Source organism: Vidua macroura, chromosome Z (assembly GCF_024509145.1).
Source record: "Vidua macroura isolate BioBank_ID:100142 chromosome Z, ASM2450914v1, whole genome shotgun sequence".
Lineage (NCBI taxonomy): Eukaryota > Metazoa > Chordata > Aves > Passeriformes > Viduidae > Vidua > Vidua macroura.
In genome coordinates, this window is record NC_071611.1 from 33,323,597 (window position 1) to 33,344,938 (window position 21,342).

Sequence of the window (21,342 nt, forward strand, 5' to 3'; positions counted from 1 at the left end):
ACTTGGGATGCTCCTACTGTGTTCATAGGCTCACAAATTTGTTCTCAGCAATATGTGAAATGGCTGGTAGGAGGCATTTCAGTAGTATTAACCAGAAGAGATTTCCTAAAGTTCCTGTGGTTTTATAGATCACAAGTTTACTTACACACTCCTTTCTAGAAAAGAGGCTTGGGTGGGGAGACAGGGATTTGCTTCTGGTTTCTTTCTCTAAGGCCATCCTATGACTTCAAGGAGGAGTAAAGGAACCTCAGGTATGCCATAAAGGAGGAGGTTCTATAAATAGCATGAAGCCATGTTAGTCAACAGGGTCAAAATAGAAGCAAGAGTTAATGCAGCGTGGGGCTAGGACATCTTCATATTGTGCATTTAATGCTACATAAGGGCTAATACTATATAAAGGAAAGTTGGGAATACTTCCAGTATTAACCTTGATTTACATTTAATGAATTATCAGCAAAAGCTCCTCCTCTCCTTGGCTGCTGTATTTTCCTGCATGGACCTGATGGCCTGTTGCAGGCAGACATGTTGCTGCTGTCTTTCTAAGAGCAAGTCACAGTAGTGGGAAGAAGAGTGGCAGGGTAGTACAACTCTGAGCCTATTAAAAGCAGCATCAGTTTGAAGTTACCTGCTTAAAAATAACATGGCATTTGCTATTGCAGCAGCTGGTTAATAAGCAATTACTTTCAACTTAACAAAAAAAAAAAACAAAAAAAAAAAACAAAAAAAAAAAAAAAAAAAAACAAACAAAAACCAACCAAACAAAAAAAACAAACCCAGAAACCCAAACCCAATTGTAACCAGCTGCTATTTCTGAAATAAAACTTTACAGAAGTGATTAGTCAGCCTAACACTTATCTCTGGTATCATTTCTCACCCTTCTCACACCTAGTTTTAGAACACTGTAAATATATTTGTTAGTAGAAGGTGCAAAAAGGCCTTCGGCCACTTCCTGTACAGATAGAGGCGCTGATGGTGTGAAGAATCACCTATAATTTGTAAAGTCTATAGCTAAGTGCTTGTGCTCTGCAGCTGATAGAACAGCTCCAGATCTTCTCTGTGATAGGAGATTACTCTCCTTTACAGAAATCAAGCTTTCACATAGATATCTGTCCTGATTTAGAGCAAATTTGGGAGAAAACCTCCAAAAGGGGCCCCCCAGAAAGCTCCTCCCCCCAGGGAAAAATTTCCTCAAAGGGAAGTGCAAAAACCCTGTTTATTTAACAGGCAAAGCACTCCCCAGCACAAAAATGAACAATACCAGATGACAAAACTCATTTGCTGCTCTGAAGAGATGACAAATTCAGAATGTCTCTCCTGTAGGTGGTCGCTCTGTTATTGGGCACTCTGGCACTGGAAAGGCTGCTGCCCAGAGTAGGCCCCCTTAGGCCACCAAGTGTGAGCTCGGGAGCAGGTTCGAACAGTTCCAAGAAAAGGGAAAAACAGTCCAGGGAAAACTCCACTGCCTCAGCTAGCCAAACTAACTAAAAGCAAAGGAGGGCTCTGTCTGTGCCCAGAAAACACAGTCCCAGGGCCGAGTGTGGAGGAATGAGTGCAGGCTGATAACAAACTCCCTGCTTCTTCTCCCTGCCTTTGCTCTCAGAGCCCTTCTTGAAGACACAGACTATAGTATCCAGCATAAACAGAACACATTACTGGGGATACGAGCATCATAACATCACCCTAGGACAATGTCAAATCCAAATTTCTTGTCTGATACTTTGTCAAGCAGAAAGAATTTGAATACATGCTGCATAAGGGCAAAGACTGCTTTATTGATCATTCAGTGCACTGAGCTGGCATCCTTCCAAACTGGCATTTGCATGCCTTGCCCCATTTTCTTCTTGTGGTCATAAGTAAACCTGTTTTCTCACATATCTGCAAAAGGGTTGCATAATCCTTTTTTTTTTTTTTTTTTCCTACTATGGCTATACACCCTTTGCCAACTTCCAAAAGTGTTTATATGGAAAAAAAACTTCATTGCAGCAAGGTATTTTAACTGCCTTCAGGAAAACTTAGTAGGAACAGGGAAAGAGCAAACAACAGCCAGTATTAAATAATCAGCCAACTCTTCAGGCTATCAGCATTCCTTGCACCTTCCTCTGCTCCATTAGGCACTTTGTAGTGTTCTGGTCTACTGTTGGTAAATCCAGAAACACTACCACTGTAAGTCCATTAAAACACCTTTTGTTAAAAGAACTTTGTGTGACAGGTAATTTTTGAAGTGGTTAAATGGTATTTTCCCTAGTGGTAAGTTTGAAGCCCAGAGAAATATGCAGTGCCCATCAATTTGAAGGGGAAAATTATTTTTCAGTTTAGGCTTAGGTGTAGCTTCTTTAGAGTTTGATTCTACCCTGACCTTGCTATTAAAGAAAACTGTTTATGGATGGGGTTGATGTTTTTGATGCTTCATTTATAGCTGAGAATGTCAGCATGCCAAAATTATGATGTAAGTTACTAAGAGAAACATTCCCCAAATGTTTAACTTTGGAAAGTATCACCTCTGCATCTACAGTGTCTTCTCTGTGCCTGTATTTATATTGTGAATGTACTGTTTCTCAAAGTTAGCCATGGCTTTTGAAGTCAGCAGTGGCTTTACCAGGAGTTTGGTTGGTTTCTACATTTCTCAAGACTGTCAGCTAAGATTTTGTCTTTGCCCTGAAGTTTCTAGGTGTCTCTGAGAAGATGTACTTGAAATGTTAAATTTAACTTCCAAATGTACTGTTTTCTCAGTGAATACAGTAACTATGGTGCTTTCTTTGGTGATAGGATTAAATTTCAGAATAAATTTGGTTATGTTTACAGAATGTATTTAGAGAAACTAGAGAGCTAGACAGATGCAGACAGCCAGATCCTAGACAGACCAGAGAAGAAACAAAGGCAGGGTCTTGGATTAGATTAGATGGGAAAGTAATAAATATGGCAAAATGAAGATAATACATCAAAAACATAGATATGCACAACAAAAGCAGAGCTAAGGGGAACTCACATGGGAACTTTAACCATGCTACCACTCTGGAGGATATTTAATATGCAGCTGAAAAGGGTGAGGAACACAGCTCAGTGAAGTATACCAGTGACAACTGAGAAATGCTTTCGTTACATCAAGTTAGTTCTGATACTTATCTACAGCTGCAATGCTATGGTAAAAGCTGATCATACTAAAGGAGAATGGAGAATGAAGTTAAAAAACTTGTCAGCTCTATGTAGAGTAAATGTAAACTATGTTGTATAAGGCTTACCTGTAGTTCATGTTGGAGTAAAATACTAGTTTGATTTCCACTGGATTCTTTTTAAGCCTTAAGTAGCTCTACTATTACCAGGACCTTTATCCTGAAAATACTAATTTGTCATATTGGTACAAATGGAACAATATGATGGTGCTATAGATAAATTGATGTCCAAAACTATCAAACCCTGCCTTAGCAGCCTTAAGAGTATACCTATAGCACCTAGAAGAGCTGTGAATATTATTTCAATAAAATTTCAATCAACTCTTTGAAAAGACCCAACACAATTTTACTGCATCTATGCTTTCTGTATTTTTAACATTTTTTTCTTTTTCTTTCAGCTTTATCTTCAGGCAAGAATGAAAGGAGACTGGGCAAGACTTGTACGTCCTACTATACAGTTTGGTCTTATTGCTGCATCTATCTATGTGGGTCTCTCACGTGTTTCTGACTACAAGCATCACTGGAGTGATGTTTTAACAGGACTTACGCAGGGCGCAGTGGTAGCTGTGCTCATTGTAAGTAATTCCTAAGGGCGTGGGTGTGTGTGAATGCTGCTTTTATGAACAGCACCTTAGAACAGCAGGCTCTGTTCACAGGAAAGCAAACCTGTATTTCTAACGCTTCAGAAATTGCTGAAACAGGGAAACAGCTCCTTGAACTGGGTGTAGCAATAGTACTTTGGGGAGTGAGGCAGGCTTTGGCCCAATGGATAAGTGGTAGTTTTAGCCATTGGACAACATGAAATTGTCTCTGCTCAATAGCTTTTCAAATAGCTAAGATGGAAATGGTAACTGCAATCCAGATATGCCTCTCTATATAAATCATGCTTTTTGCTTCTAGCCAAATTTGAAATCTCAAGTACAATAGCAGAGAACATAATACAATTATGTTTTATAAAGTAAACGGGGGAAAAGGCATTGAAGAATAAGGAGAGCACCGAAATGCCTGCCACCTAACACAGTGTGTATTTGCAGTCTGACAGGAAACTCAAAACCCTTCACCATTTCTTGTGTGCATTCCTAGTACTAAAAATGTGTTCGCAACAAGGAACCTGTGAAGCTTAGCTGTACTGATGAGTATGAGTCTGTTTCCCAGGAAACAGACACTTGCCTAAACTTGTCACAGCAGGCCCAGTTGACTTAGTGACAACAATTGTATTGGGTGTCACCAGAGTGCCATGGCTAATTAATCCATAGATAGATTAGGGTTTCTGGAGCAATGGGAGCGAACCAAGGTCATACTGAAGGATTTGGTTACCAAGAACTGAGGCTTGGCTGTGAAGACCCACCTCCACAATAAATGCTTTGTCAGTTTTCTCAGGTCAGAAGGGTTCAAGACAAAGCTGTCTACTAGTTGCAATCAATAATCTAATCTTGGAGCAGCTCTGGGAAATCATACAGGCTGCATTAGCTGTTACTAAATGGCTACACGTTGGCATAATCCTACCCCTCATCTTTGTCCAATCTTTTTTTCCTAAGAAACAGAGTACAGAGAGTAAGAAACACCAGAGATCGAAGAGGTGAAGATACTTTTATTAGGAAAACAAGTTTAGTCAAGGATGTTGGATGATTCAGAAGGTGCTTGGTAATACAAGAAAGAGTAGAAAGTAGCATTACAGCGAGTGGAGTTGAAAGGTCAGGAAATTATTTTTAAAAATACACACTAGCACCAGCCACCCCCTCAGACTCCTGTCTGAAATAACCGATGAGTTCCTCTCTAAAAACAGCAAGCTGAGGTTAGGGCATAGCGGCTTAGCAACTGCAAATAGATCACTAAATTGAACTGAGGGAATCTGACATTAAGTGGAAGCTGAAACTCCCCTGGTCTGTGGCTAAAGCAGTGTGCTGGATCATCAGCCAGCTGCCAGTGTGGTGGGAGATTGTTTCTTCTGCCATGGACAGTGTTCCATAGTTCTCAGGGTTGCAGTGGAAGGGGAAGACACAATACAGGAAGGGAAGGGATCATGTGAGGCTCTCACTTATTGCACTCCATGCAGCACTGTGCCCAGCATATCTGCTATGGGACTTGGTGAAATGAGCTGTGGAAGACAGCAAGCTGCAGAATTGGATCAACCACCTGTCTTGTAGTGAAGGAGATGCCTCCTACCTGTGAAGAAGTGAGGTGGTATTTTTAAAGGACTGCAGGAAAGGACTACATAGGTAGAGCTGGCTTTACAGCTGCTGGGTCCAGCTAAAGCATCACCTCTCCTGTTCTGTTCTAACTAAACTATAGGGAAAAAAAAAAACTAAACTTGCATTGTGGGCTCTGAAAAAGCACATTTTGCTCCTTTATTTAGAGCTGTTCAAACTAAGACTGTTGTAATGAAGCAGTGCCTGGTAAGGCAGTCAGTTAGCACAAGCCTTAAATTTGGCTTAAACCATCAGTGGCTAAATGGTCAATGACAAGGTGAAAAAGCTATTGAAAGAACAGACATCTGGATTTTGTACAAGACGTCCCTGCCATTTTCTAATCTTCTAAACTGATTAAGCTTTTTATTAGTTCTGATAACAGGATTTGCCTGCTGCAGAGCCCTTGTTTCAAAGACTTGTGAGTGCTGGAATAATTTAACACTGATTAACATAACACTAATTTTTTCACTTAGGTTGTGTATGTGTCAGACTTCTTCAAAGTCAGAGGATGTACATTTCAACCAAAAGAAGATTCCCATACAACCCTACATGAGACTCCAACAAATGGAAATCACTTTGGCAGCAATCATCAACCATGAAGAATGACCCACGTTACCTATATTGCTCTGAAAGAAAACAATTTCAGAAGTCTAACTTTGTAATTTAAGTAATTGCCTTTAAGGGACTGCTGCTGCTCTTGGATGGTCACTTAACCTGTATATAGTAACATCTACCACAGTTATTGTACACCTAAACTTTAAATTTCTGTTGGTTCAAGCTCTTGCTTAAAAAAAAGCTATTACAACTGTAAATTTTTATTGAAAACTGTAACAAGTTATATTACATACACTGCTGTTTGTACATGCCCTGTTGAATCAACTGTGGTTTAAGTAAACACCATTAAAAGGAATTACTTGATATGGAAGCCACATGAGACACTGATGAATTTGTTCCATCATGTCAATATAGTTTCTGGAAGACATCTGCTGTTACAGGTAAAGGCTTGCAGCAAACACAATATCTCTCTTGATTTTTGTAATCCCTATTAGGAAGGAAAAATATTAATATATAAGAGTCTTAACTGACACAACCACTATTTAAAGTACAGTTATAAGCATGTTACAGGTTATTAAATGGAAGTCATTGTACATCCATTTTTAGCCACCCTTTAAGTTGAACTTTGTAATAAAGATGTTATCTGGAAAGATAACAGCAACAGTGCTGTTTACTATGATGTAAACATGAGAAGTTCACATTATAAAACTATTCACCTTCAGTCCTCACTACCTGTGCAGCCCCTTCCCCCATCACTTTTTCTTCTAAAATTGCTTAGTGTACTGTGAAAGTGAAATACATACCCTCTGCAAACTTATTTTCCAGTTCTGTGTTCCCAATGGCTTTTGCGGCCTGACACATCTGCCGAAGCAGTTCTTCTAGATGCCTCATGCAACGAATTATGCTACCTGTATGAAAGAGCAAGGGACAACTTTGTGCCACATCATGTAACTGGTCCTGAATTATTCAAATAGTTCCTTCTACAACCCTATTCAATTTATCTAGGAGCCAAATGTCTTAAACTTAGTTTCTGTTTGCACAGTAAGTTTCTCTGTGAGGCATTTCCTTGAAGCTGTTTCCAAATGCTTGTCCTTTCTACTGTCTTTAGAGTCTCTAACTAATACCTAATCACACTCCTTTCTGGGCTGTTGAGTAATTCCTAGCCGATTTTTTTATTTCAAGTACTTGTTAAGACTTCCTCGAAAACCATGAAGCATTAGGAGATTCACAACATAGCTGTTTCAAGAACCTACCGCAGGTTTACTTTGGGATTGTTTTTTATAAGCCTTAGTTCATTTGTTGGCAACAGCAGTAAAACAGTAAGTGATCTATATTACTACTCCTGAGCTATTCAAGAGTCCATGGACCACTCTACCACACCATTGCTTGGTTACAATAATGTACATGAGCATCTTGCCACAGCTCCTACACTGCAACCTAACACCCACTTGTGATTTACTATGCATTTATCTCCTCTTTGAACTTTCCTCACAGCTTAGCCCAAGTCACTGCTACAAATTTCACAAAACAATGCTAAATGCTTCTGCTCCTCTGGCCACAAGCAAACCGTATCCTGTTTGGTTATTTCCTCCAGCAGCATCTCCATCAGTCAAAATTACTGTAGGCAAAATAACTGTTATTGGGTAAATATGGGATGAAGGGCTTGAGAACTGCCCTGCTGAGAGGGATTTGCAGGGTGCTGCTGGATGACAGGCTCTATATGACCCATCAATGTGCACCTGCAGCCCAGAAAGTCAATTATATCCAAAGCAGTGTGGCCAGCAGGGCAAGAGAGATGATTCTGCGCCTCTGCTCTCATGAGACCCCACCTGCAGTGCTGCATCCAGCTCTAGGGTCCCCAGCACAGGAAGGACATCAACCTGTTGGAGCGAGTCCAGAGGAGGGCCACCAAGATGATCAGAGATGGGACAGGTCTCCTTTGAGGACAGGCTGAGAGAGTTGGGGTTGTTCAGCCTAGAGAAGAGAAGGCTCCAGGGAGACCTTATTGTGACCTTTCAATACATGGAAACATTCAAGGTCAGGTTGGATGGGGCTCTGAGGTACCAAATTTAGAGGAAGATGCCTCTGCTCACTGGAGGGGGTTTGGTCTCTACAACCTTTCTATTACCCCCTTAAGGCATAATATCTGGGGGGAAAAAATCAATATGAAAAGAACATTATTCAAAGCTCTTGGGAAAGTGAGACATGATAAAGTAATGCTTCTAAAAAGCATTCATAGGGCCTCACTAGGCTATGTCAGTTTCTACACTGAGAACAGTTTGTGTAAGAGCAGCAGTTTGTAAAACCTGTTGCAATGACACGAGATGGAAAAACCCACCCACAGCCTACTGAGCACAGAGCACGCACCAGCACAAGTGACCTGAGAGCAGCTGCCCTAAACACAGCTGTGCTGCACTGTGGCAGGCCCTGGCTCAGCTGTCAAAGATCTTGCTTGTCTCCACTTACAAGGCCGACCCCGACAACCATTCCAGGGAGTACTCATTTACAGGCAGCGTAGCTGGGCTTGTTGCTGACATATTTTTGTGCCAGAAAAAGAAAACTGCAATTTTAAAATGAATTATTATTGTTTATACTTCCACGGAGCAGGAGTTGGTCTGCAGTTAACAGATAGGATACTTAACTCAGTTTAGCACTCTTTCCTAATGGTTTTAAAAAACATTAGTTTTTTTTTTTTTTATTTCTTCCCAACACACATTTCAGCTTAAAGACAAGGTATTTTCATTAGCAAATCAGTGCTACTCCACTTTGTGGCAAACACACTTGGAACACCCAGGCTTATTTTGTATTCTGATTTTCTTTGAAATCACTACAGTTACTTGGATAACCAAGGTAAACTACTGTGGGATTTAGGAACACCACAATCCAGTTAAGGTACACATAACCAACAATGGATGCCTGAAGTATTTCCTTTTGGATAAAGCACAGAAAACCAGCCTACTGAAAGTTAAGGGAAGAATCATATTGACCCCTGTTACAAGAGATGACCTCAAAACAGGCCACTAAGATCTAATTTTGAGGAAGCTGGCACTATTGAGTAGAACAAAGCCAACTGTCTTAGTACAAATATGGTAAATGGAAAATGTCACTGCCCAGTCAGTGTATTCTGAACATTAAAGTGTCAATGTAAAACATAAGCTAGGTGCTTTAATGTTCCTCATACTCAGGGTGCCTCCATAGCAAATGGAAGGCTCAGATACTCATTGAAATAGGAGGAATCTGCTGACTGCAGAAGCAGACTGCCAGGATTTGTGTGGCTCAAAAGCAACTTTCTTTAGAAAGTTCCTAGGTATATGCATTGGATTACATGCACAAATTACGTGCATGAATTCCCTTGTTATGGGAATCTGCAAAGAAATCTTCTTTGCAAAGAAGAAGACAGCATCTGAGAGAGGCAGCAGTGACAGTAACAACTTCAAAAAGGAAGATTTCTAAGAGTGGTGCATCCATCCTACTCTTCAAAACTTCCAACAGGCTGGTTTTTCATTCTGGTTTGGCCTTTAGTGTTGACCATTCTTACTTGACAACCCTTTGGATGGTTTGTTTTTACAAAATACAGGGGCTGTAAATCATCATACTTTGAAAACAAAGTATTCTTCCTCAAGGGGCAGTTTCTAGTACTCCAGTTTTAGGAACCAAATTAATCCACCTGACATGTTATATCTAGGCTTTGCAACTATTTCCATTGCACTGCTGTGCAAAACTATTCAAAAGAGAGACTTGGTTACCACTTCTCACTTCTGTCATCATTAAGTCAGCAGGAAGAACTGGTTATACGAAATAAATAAAAAACTTCACTATAATGAGGACAAATGCAAGAGCTGTACTTCCTGATGACAAGCATTTGGAACATGTTTTTTTCCCTTTAACTAGAAAAAGTAAGCATTATCTTTTGTTGTAATGCTTAGAGAATTTATGAGTTTTATAGAAAGTTTTTAGAATACAGAGATATCCCTTTAAAAAAATCTTAGATTCTAAATCATCAACAGTGTGTAAGTATAAATTAAAATATATAGTAAACAAATTTTCCCCCACTTGATTTTGGCCACACAGATGCTTGAATACATCTGAGTTTACGATAAGGTTATTCATCAGTATTACCATACCCTGTTGTAGAATCACCAACTCATACCTTCTAAAGAACAACTGATTAGCCTACCTTCAAAGACATCTGTCATTTTGCAGATGTGAGCAAAGTTAGCTCCATTTGCCCATGTATACACAACATCCATTAGGTTGGGTCTGAAAGAATTCAAGTAATTTTCTTCATCAATTTCCAGTTTTGCTTCTGCTGACACCTTGGCGATTCTTTTTGCACACTCCTTTAAAATAAAATATTTTATATTTATAATATACTTAACCAGAGTAAGAATTTAACTGACCAAAAGACATGCACATTATTAGATACTGCATCAAAGGATGCAGTTTTCTTTTTAGTGTTAAATTACTCAGAATCAGAAAGTAAACCACTGTTTATATGAAGTCTGCCTACACTAAGAATCTACAGTGTAGCAAGCAAGCTTATAAAACTTTTAGAGGCATGTCCTAAATTAGCATAAAGATTTCTTGCAAACCATATAATGTATTATTAATTACACATTGCAAAATCACACGCAGTGCCAGCTGAATTCACTGATGATCCAAAATTAGGTCTTTACAGTGCACTTATTATACATTACTCATGAGCTTTGCTCATGTTAACATTAACCCTTAGCTCAGACAGATTTCTAATTACCTGCATTTGCCGAAGTGGTCCTGCCAGCTGCTCAGTCAGTTTTGGCATTTCACTGGACTGAAAAAGAAGACGTTAAACAATCTCAAGTGCTCCCACACATTTGCTCTATACCAAATTAAATGCAAAACCAGAAGTTCAATGTGTGATACCCTACTTTATTCCAATAAATTCTCAAACGTGTTGCCAAACACTACAATTACTGAATTCCCCAAATGTTTGTTCCTCAAGCTAGATAAGAAAACGAAATCTTTCTGTATAGTATACCAACATTATGAAAAGCAGCACCTGCTTTCTAGATACTTCCAAAATTCCCTCTATTTAGCTGTATCATAGTTTTGAACTGACAAATGAACTGCCATTAACTACTTCAACAGTTACAAATTTTTCTTTAAGAATACAAAATGTTTTTAATAACTTAAGCATCAGTGGCAATATACAAAAATATGGCTTTTCAAAATACAGGAACATCTTTATGCCCTAGCTGTTTAGACTCAAATACTATTGTTGAGTGAATCCCAATATTCTAATTAACAATGGCTTACCTTGGTTTCCCTTCTTCTAACAAATGGAATGCATTAGCATCTGCTGCTAGTGTTTTTTTCCATATTTAGAATCAACCTGAGTGATACATTTTGCTACCTACTTGCAAAAATATTTCATATGGAAGTTTATTTTTACTAATTTTCTGGGTCAATACTAATCTTGTATACAGTTTGCAGGTGGGAAAACAATAACATCTGGTATTAAATGCCCATGTTTTTGCCTTTAAAAACATATGATCTGTTTTTAACAGCCTTTCTGGTATTAATTCCATGTGGTACTGCCATTTCCATCAATGCTCAAGGATACTAACCATGTAACAACACAGACATTGAGGATTAAATATATGCTCACCCCAGAGTGTAGTGTATCGTTGAGTATCTTCTTGAGATAATCATTCTACATTTTCAATTATATGGACGTATGTGTGTGTATTAATAGCAGCACATATGCTGAGAATCTCTTGATACTGCTTCATTGCAAGAGGAAGACTGCAATTTAACACAACCTTTGGAGTGTCCCTCATGAGGAAGGAGACTTTAGCATTGAAGCTGAGATGTTTTTACTAAGTTCAATGGGAGTTCATGTCAAACACCTTAGGAAGTAATCAGAAATGTCCAATGGCTCATACTGTTATGACCAATTTCTGCAACTGAATTAAAAACAATATTGTTAGAAGATAGGAATGTCTTGAATTGAAGAAGTAACTCACATTCTCTTGAAACACGAAACAGCTAAGTAGTGCAGTTGCCTGTTCTGCAGACAAATCATTGAAGAGACCATTGAACATCATTTCCGTCAGGAGTAGTTCATCAGCACTAAAATAAAGAGAATGAAGCTTAGAGGAAAGACTTACTGATATGTAATTTTTAAATGAACTATTAATCTGTTTTGTGAAGCAACTGGATATGGGTTAAAAAACCAGCATCTTAATTGTATGGGACACCAAATACACACACACACACACACACACACACACACACAAATATATTAGCTTTTTAAGGAGAATGCTAATTAATAAGAGACTGCAACGGTATTTTAATGAAACCAAAAGCACTTACTGGACTACAATAAACTCTCCTGACAGATCATATGAATTAGTATGAATAGTTTAGTCAGTTTCTATCAGACAGAATATCAAGAGATCAGAAAGAACCAGGTAGTAAGGTAACTTACGAAAAGGACTAAAACTAGTACTGTTGCTGCTTAGAGAAGATTCAACTGGATATTTCCAAAATACTGAAGAAAGGAACAAACTTGTTTCAACTTACTTGAAGAATAAAGATTTAATCATGAATTATAAAAGTAACTGCACGATGCAGATACAAAATCCATATTTATTTGGATAAAACACCTCTATTTTTAGAGTTAATTAAAAAATGCATAGGATGGGGGAAAAACAATATATGATTTTTTTTTTTAAGAGATGTATAACTCAAACAGTTCCAGACAGTCAGAAAGTAGATAAAACTCAGATTCAGCTTCCCCACTTGCTTATTTAGCAAGGCAATTAGTTATCAAACAGATATCGGTAGCAGCTTTCAAACTTACCTGTAAGACAAGGAGTACAGCCGTCACTGTGACTTTTAAAAATATAAAATCCTATCAAAATCTGAGTTACACTGTAAGATATTAAAATCTAGTTCGTGATTTTTTTCACCTTTTTCAATATATATGTACCTGATAAATGTATTACATTAAAATGCATCAGTTCACAGATTCCTATAGAAGCAATTTTGCTCTACAGTAAACCTGTCAGTGACTTGGTAACTGCTGACAATCACTGCTACACTCATTTGGAAGTGACTGTACCAGCAGTCCTGGTTCAATGTCAAACATAGAAATGAAGACCTTCCCCTCATACAATATACAACATTAAATGAAAACACATGCTATTACCTAAGCAAGGCACAAAAATAGCTATCATTTTGGCATTTTCATGTCTACATTTAAAATCTATTGTATTTTGTCCTTAAGTTGCTACTTTACTTACACTGCTTGAATCAGTGTATTACCTTTATTACACAGAACAGTCTCTAAAGAACCCTTTTTCTAATGGTCTCAAAACTTTAAAAAATAAACATAATGTACTAATTTTAGCAAGGACAATAAAGTGTATATACACAACAATGAACAGTTTGCACAGAAACCAATTACCTGCTGATTTCACAAGCAACCCGTCCTTTCATCTCAATAACATCTGACGACGTGGCAAACCCCAGTCTTCTCAAAACACGCTTGCGGCATTTGAGCTCATCCATTTGCAGGACAGTTCTGGCTTTCTTCAATTCTCGCTTTGCCACTTTAATATCCATAGCAATCTGGGGGAGGCAGAAGGACAGTAATTACACCTTGCTTGTTTAATAGATGTTTAATAGATTGTTTAATTTACATAAAGGCCTCAGAACAATGGTATATGAACATACTACTTGACTAGTTGACTTACCTAAGTATTCTAAGAGGAAGGTTTAAAACAAATTTAATAATAGTAATAATAGTAAAAAAATCAGCTCCATTTACCTACTGAAAACTCTGGTAAGCCTGGGAAGTGAAACTATTTACCCACAGTGGGAAAAAAACCAAACCAGCCCACACTAAAGAGACAATTCTCTGTTGAGAAATGAGCAATCATCTTCTGAGACCTATACTAAGTCTCAGCTAACCAATTCAATGAAATGAATTTCAATGAAATGAAATTCAATGAAATGTAAGCCAAAGGCATTATTTTCTGCTATTAGAACTTCTCCAGTGGCTTGCAGTTCATCACAGTCACCATCTACATCCTTACAGCAGACATCCTCGCAAAAAGCTGCTCGGTCCATCAGGTCTTACCTCATGTAACTCTGTGCTGCTCATACCAGAACCACCTCACTTCTGTGAAGTGGCTCCTGGAGAACCTGCTTTCTCAAGCAGCAGAGAAACATGAGAACTGGTTTTATGCACAACCGATTTCAGTCTAAGAGGGTACAACTCTGTACAAAATAAGTAACTGCATTGCTTCCAGGCTAAGAGTCAGCTCAGGAAGCAGCAGCACAATGATTTCTCTGGTACGCTCCTCAAGCTAATAAGCCCCATCAATTCAACTTAGGTTTGTACAAATATATTAAAAATTATCAATTAAAACTATCTATGAAGACTTTTCCTACACTGCACTGTGCTATGTCTAGTCAGTGAAAAAGACCACTGTAACCTTCTAATTCCTGAAAATTTACTCTGAAATTTTCTTTTCATACATCCTTTGCATCTGTACCAAGGAAGGGCATACTACCAACTCAGCCATTTTGTTAGTGAGATTCAGTAATTTTAAAAGAGTTGATTTGGGCTTTGCAAATAAAAAGAACAGCAAGTAAAAGACAACCTCCCCCCACCCCGCCCTCCCCACAGCTAAACACAAAATAATATGGTTTGTATCTTTACCTGTGCTTTTTTTTCACAAAGTTTGTATATTGTTTCCAAGTTTGGATCATTGTGAAGAGGATGTGAATACATCCTATGCTCAAATGCCTCTATTTTTTGGATTACTTTTTTCAACCCTTGGTCTTTGATGCCCATGTCATCAATAGGGTCTAGTAAGGGCACTCCATCAGGAAACCGTTTCTGTACTTCCTAAAATGATGAAAAAAGATTTTTTTAAAGATAAGTAACAGTAAAATAAGCTGGCATAACTATAGAGACACAGGAGGCTGTAATGTAAGTTATGTGATGTTTCAGTAGTTTTCAAAATCAGTTTAAAATTACTTGACAAGGAGAAACAACTGATAGACATTGTGGCTTCCAAACCCTTTAAAGAATAAGGCTGAAGATGTGACAGAAACTTTACACAGATTTCTTTAGAACAAGTTTCCTTGGGTTTAAGAGTACCTCACTTAGCAGAGCAGAGTACTTACACAGCCTAGTGGAACTTACTTGTACAGATTTTAACACACTTTGCCTGTTATCAATAGGCCTCAGGTCTTTTGGTATGTAGAGTCGGACACTGCTGATAGCTGAGACAAGATGCACCAAAATAGGAACAACCTATCAAAGAGAGTGTAGTAACTCATAAATAAAAACATACCTCTTATTAACAGTCCATAGCAAAACTTTTTCAAGGGAAAAGGAAAACTTAGAGCTCAAGGACATAGCAGTGGGTAAAGGAATATCAGAAAGCAGGAAAATGCTGCTAATGACCTAAAGTATTCATAAAGAAGAAAAGTAACTGTCCAAATGGGAAAATTCTAAATACAGTTACATCTGGAGAAAGACAAAACAACAGCTTTTCTATTACCTTGAGTCTTACCTGCTGGAATACCTCTTCTGATCCAAATCAGACAAATTATTGTCATATACTTAACTAAGAATGCTACCAGCATAGAACATCAAGACAGAAATTACATCTTCCTAAGTATGAAAACCATCATGACACCATGATGAATCACTACTGCATTTAACTTCAAGGTTTTAAATGGAGTTTCTGAGAACAAATCTGCAGACAAATTACACTGCCTTTGATCTGAAAATTGTAACTGTTTGTCTTGATACAGGGTTTCAAATTTAAAATTTTAAATAATGCAAATATTTTTACTAAAAAAAAAATTCAATTTAATTTTAGAATGAGTGAGTTTTGCAAAGCTGGCCAGAGAGGTGGTGGAGTCACAATCCCTGGAAGGGTTGAAGAAACAACTGGATGTGGCACTTTGTGCTATGATGTAAGTGAAAAGCTGGTGTTCAAAGATTGGACTAAATGATCTTGAAAATCTTTTCCAGCCTTAATAATTTTCATAAGTAAAAAAGGAATTCTGTTCCCAGAGGCAAGATACTGCTAAAAAAAAGCATCTGTCAAACAGGACTACTAAAAACGTATTACTTTAATTTATTAAGAAGGCAGAGTTAGGTGTACAGATTCTTTCTCTTCCTTAAATGCATCAGTCCCTCTTTTACCAGAGTTTGCAAATGGTTTGGAAATCAAGATTTGGGAAAGTTTATAAGGAACTACTGAGAATAAACACATGTGACAAACCTGCATCTCTCCTCTCTCATCAGGTCTGGCTGGTTTCGCAGACTCAGTAGCAGAATTTTTCAAACTGTCTTTGCTGCAGTGCAGGAGCACTTCAACTACATACAATGGGTCCAATTCACTGGAATTTGGCTGTTGAGGGTGCAGAAAAAGAGCAGGTCTGTAGCAGTTATTTTAAAATACAAGCAGGAATGAATGAAAAAAACCACATGATTTCTCCAATATTAAAGGTAGAAATGAGCTACGTGTCTCACAGAGAGAGTGCAACACTGCTCAGTGTTGCAGTACATTCTGAAAATCCACACTCTGGTGAACTGATTGGAAGATCCCTCCCACAAAAAAATACATTTGAAAAAATTACCCTCCCCCATCCTCCCTTGCCAGAGTAGCCTGAAGTCTGCTTGAAGCTTCAGCTGCATCTGCATTTTCTTCTACATGTAACTCATTAGAAGGAAGCCAATATGTTTTAAAACGGTAATTCATATTTGCATCACGCTAGCAGTACTGAACTTCGCATTTGAAGAAAAACAAAAACAAAAACAAAAACAAAATTTAGGGGATCTCTTTCATTTGCAGGTTTGCAGGTTCAAGTTTTCATGCACAACAAAGACCACAGAAAAATCTTTTAAACAAAACCAACTTGTATCTGAGGCAAACAGAAAGCTGCATCTTGCAGGCTGCATCTTTACACAACCCAAACTGCACCCATAACATCTGGCATTCATTTAAAAAACACAAACATGTAGGTGTGGTGATTAAAGACTACTGTTTACAAGGCCATAACCTTTTTTACACACCACTTTAAAAAACACTGGCAATAGGTATTTGGATGAATATGCACTAGGGCTGCTCAAATACACTCCTACCACAAACAAATACTTTTAGGACTTTGAACAGAACTAAGTTATAGGCCTAACACAAAAGGCAGACATCGTGTTTTAAAATACCATGTGTAAGATTTCTGATTCCAAATACAAGAGAAAAAGAAAACATGATTTTCAAAATCCCATCTTAACTCAGTTTATTTTTACTGGGCAATATTTTTCATTACAAATCTACAACATATTATTTTATTTCACTGCATGCCAACTAGCCTTTTTAAGAGATTCTCAGAAGTGCTATAACAAAGTGCCATCATAAACTAAAAAGAAAAACAAGTTTATCCTGTCGTACAAGCTAAATTATTTCTTCAAGAAATGCCAATTACTTGCTGAGGAAGAAACTGTTCCTGTGAATTATATCTTACATTTGCAGAAAGCACTCACTGCCACTCTCTGAATTAGAATTTTAAAATACCCACATGTACCAGATCAGTATCCAGCCAAAGCCAGGGAAGGCACAATGCTGACTTGAATGAAGTAGAGCCTAAATTCATAGCTGCACAAGTGTGCTACAGAAAATGCTAGAATTGGAGATGTCTAGAAAATTATGAGAGGAAAAATATTTCTACCTGTGATTGTACTATAAACTTAGTAATAAAGCAGGAATATAAAAACCATTAACATCTGCTGCTAATATACTCTCTTTAAGTTTACATACACCAAGAGCTTTTCGAAAATGCTGACTAAACGTGACTCAATCTAACCGCTTTTTTAAAGTGTTCCATGGGTTTCCTACAACAGACAGGTCCTAAAAACCACTACACCCTAGAACAGCAACAGACATGTTTCTATATGCAAGAATAAAAGGAGACTAGAATCCTTAAAACACTTGTTAGCCACTTCTCTGTCATACCAAATGATTCTTTAATTCATGGTGCATCAATTCACATGCTTCAAGGACAAAATTAAGCCCTTTTGGACAGAGTACTGCAGAATTAGTTGAATTCTTAGGATTTTAGATTTGCCCTGAAACATCTCTTACTTCAAGTGTCTGGAAACAAACCAAAATAAGAAAGACGATCGTACCCAGGAACCAAGAATGATAGAACAAATAACAAGTTCAGAGTCCCAGATTAGTAATATCAAACTTACTGAAAATTCAATGACCATGACACAGCACTAAAAGAGATGCTTACATAGTAAACATTATAAATATATAAGTGTTATAATAACCTAAACAGAGAAGATGGAATTGCATCATCTCAAATTTTGGTATCAATAATTTTTAAGAGACAAAAATTTCATGTCTACAATCAGGGATCAAATAATACTGACTATCAACAGCACAACAGTATAGATAGTTTACTGCTGGCACAATACAGTGGAAATAAAATTTCTCTCTCAAAAATTTTTGGATTTTTTATGAATTCCAAAGGACACAGTAATTTTGCTGCCTACTATAATGTAAAATATATAGCAAGCATCCCTGCTTCAGATAAATTCTATTCTGAGCAACAGTAAAGTGCTATTTGCATTGACAGTTTCATGGAACACTGATTTGTTTAATTATGGTGGAAAAGCATCTACACATAATTAATAATAAACATAATTTACATGACTCATACATTTGCTTTCACAATGCAAAGAATAAGGAGTATATGTGAAATACATACTATAACCTAAAATTCATTATTAATTGCATAGATTTCTCATTAGAAAAAGGATTTAGAAACTATGACATAGCCAAGAAAAGTTTGCAACTGAACTAGTAATATAGTCTGAATTCAACATAATTCCTAAAAGTAAACCCAAAGAACTGTTCCGCTTAGAAGTGGATGAAGGTTTGAAGATCCAGCATAAGTAGTATCTTTCCAGTACTAAATAAGTATACTTGTATAATTTAAACAGTACTGGGGAATGACATCTGTGTCTCAGGACAAAAATGCATTGAATAGACAATAAAATGGGTAAACAATGACTTCTTCAAGTAATTTGTTTTGCCTCTGCTCATAGAAACTAGTCTTTTCATACTGACTTTAAAAGTTACATAGCTTTAGGTTTGTTCCTTAATTTCCAGCACCTATTGTCATTCTTTCCACACACTCAGAAGGAAAAATTCAACCCAGCTACTAGAACAATTTAACAAAAAAAGTGCTGCTGGAACCACATCCATCTCTGGCAAAACAGACCATAATTTCAAAGCTAATATTCAAGCCCAAAGGTTTATAAAATAGTGAGACAGGCCAGATAGGGAAGGCAAATATATATATGAATAGAATATGACACAGATAGAAGAAATGCCTCCAAGTGACACAGAAGATGGCAATTTTACAGAGAGAGCTGGGACTAGGGGACAATCTGGTTTATTACTTGCGTGTCACTATGAGAAAACCAATCTACAACCAAAGATTTAAGGAAGAGCAGTAAGCAGTCACCTTTCTTTTTTCAACTTGAAAAAAGAAAGGTGACTTACAGAAGGAAGATGGAAAACAAAACAAAATCTCTTTTAATAAGTTCTGTATGAACACATTTTTCTCATTTCCTCTTTAATGAATATATATTAGAAAAGCATCAAAAGATGCCACAATGATCAGGTACCACCAGAACTTAACAGACATAACTCCGCATTTAGACCTAGCAAATAAAGCCAATGCTCTGCTAAAATTACAGCCAAAATGCTATCACAGGAAAAATATGGTTGTAACTTAGGTTTTCATTTACAGAGCAGAGTAGCTGGTCAAAACATTTCTAAAAGGGAGACCAGCACATCATGTAAGTGTTACACAGAGACCAACTATGAAAATGCATTTCTGGAAGTCTGGCTTCTATTGCATCACTGCCCTCTGCCTTTTCTTCCAAATATCCTCAGATCCATTTCTGTTGTTTTGCTCTCTTTGTATTTTAATTCTCCAACTCTATGGCAATATCTCAGAGGACAAGCAATTCCACGTCTCACATCCTAACTTACGACTCAAAGCACAATTTACCAGTTTAAGATAACCTTCTTCATAAAGCTAAAAGTCAGTCTCCCACTGGTCTCAGCCTTCACTTAGGGCTTCTATAGATTTTCCAAGAGACAACAATACAGTATCTTTCTTATGAACAACTTAAATTAGCACTGGCAATGTTTCAGAAACAACTTAGTTTGAAACATTTTCATTGCTATGTAAAGACAAGCAGTTTCTACACAAATACGTTAAAAGTTAAATACTGAACACAAGACTTGGAATTTTCTCCATCTTCTATAGCTTTATTTCTTTACACTTTCACTTCAGGAAGTTCAGAGCTTTTGTAAATTTGGGGTAAAAGAAATTTTTTTGCCTTTGAGAACTATAAAGCAAAAGGAGTTAGTTTTTTTCAGAAAAAATAAAACAGTCAGGTATATATTTTGGTAACGGAGAGAGTGTGTATTTTACCTTAACATTTGATTTCTTAGAGAAATTAACAACCACTCCCCATCCGTAGTCATCACCTTCATTCTTCACCTAGAAATATTACAAGATGTTATAATGTAACATATATAACAACATCCTAGCAAGCACAACATTTTGTATTTTTGATATTTACAACAGCAGCTGTGGACTACTATTCATCATGAAAACAGTATTTATTTCAATGCATTATTGAATACTTAGCAAAGAAACACAAGTCCAAATTGGTGCTTGGTGTGATGCATGTAATTTTCCAAGATGGTAAACTGGCAGACAAAAATGAACCTTGCAGTTTTCACAAATAGGCAGAAATGAAAAACAAAAGAAAAATCAAGTTACCTTTACCAGTCTTCCTGGCTGTAGAAAGGGCAAGCAGTACTTTGGTTTGTGAATATACTCTTCAATATCTTTACCCAGTTTTGCAAGCTGCTGGCGGATTCTGTAGTATATCACCACATTTTCTTCATTGGGAATTACAATTTTGTTGTACTGTGCTTCCAAATTATTGACTCCTATAATGAAAAGTAAAATCTCATGAAAATTAACAGTTTCACACAGATTGAGGAATCAGTGTTTCACTTTCAGATCTCCATGATTAATATTTTGTGACCACTTTTAGTACTAATTTTTTACTTACAATAACCCATTCGCTGGAAAGCTAGAAATCTATAAATTTGTCCACTGAATTAATACCAGTATTATTTTCTTAAAATAAACAACCTCGAGAAACTGGAAAAGACTGATACCCAATTATCCAGGAATAACTGATCTAGGTTTGCACAGAAGCCACATTAAAACTTGCAATGATTTTGTAGAAAAGTCTACCACTACAGTGTCTACCACTGCTTTTTATCTCTTCCTACTAAAAATAAGATTGCTCACAGATA

The 21,342-nt window shown here is 37.2% G+C and overlaps 2 protein-coding genes across 5 annotated transcripts in view; one reads left to right on the top strand and one right to left on the bottom strand.

Moving 5' to 3' along the window:
- PLPP1 (phospholipid phosphatase 1) overlaps positions 1 to 6,284 on the top strand; it is a 64,586-nt gene extending 58,302 nt beyond the window's left edge. For all 3 annotated transcript variants that reach the window (XM_054003969.1, XM_054003968.1, XM_054003970.1), the window contains 2 exons: positions 3,569 to 3,745; positions 5,833 to 6,284. In XM_054003969.1, coding sequence (XP_053859944.1) covers positions 3,569 to 3,745; positions 5,833 to 5,958 — 303 coding nt within the window. In that variant the 3' untranslated portion in view covers positions 5,959 to 6,284. The remainder of the gene's footprint in view (positions 1 to 3,568; positions 3,746 to 5,832) is intronic.
- Positions 6,159 to 21,342, bottom strand: part of MTREX (Mtr4 exosome RNA helicase) — a 43,266-nt gene continuing 28,082 nt past the window's right edge. For both annotated transcript variants that reach the window (XM_054003953.1, XM_054003954.1), the window contains exons 17-27: positions 20,795 to 20,967; positions 20,441 to 20,509; positions 16,207 to 16,335; positions 15,114 to 15,224; positions 14,625 to 14,813; positions 13,365 to 13,528; positions 11,920 to 12,025; positions 10,668 to 10,724; positions 10,092 to 10,254; positions 6,718 to 6,822; positions 6,159 to 6,401 (exon numbers count right to left, since the gene is read on the bottom strand). In XM_054003953.1, the coding sequence (XP_053859928.1) occupies positions 6,349 to 6,401; positions 6,718 to 6,822; positions 10,092 to 10,254; positions 10,668 to 10,724; positions 11,920 to 12,025; positions 13,365 to 13,528; positions 14,625 to 14,813; positions 15,114 to 15,224; positions 16,207 to 16,335; positions 20,441 to 20,509; positions 20,795 to 20,967 (1,319 nt within the window). In that variant the 3' untranslated portion in view covers positions 6,159 to 6,348. The remainder of the gene's footprint in view (positions 6,402 to 6,717; positions 6,823 to 10,091; positions 10,255 to 10,667; positions 10,725 to 11,919; positions 12,026 to 13,364; positions 13,529 to 14,624; positions 14,814 to 15,113; positions 15,225 to 16,206; positions 16,336 to 20,440; positions 20,510 to 20,794; positions 20,968 to 21,342) is intronic.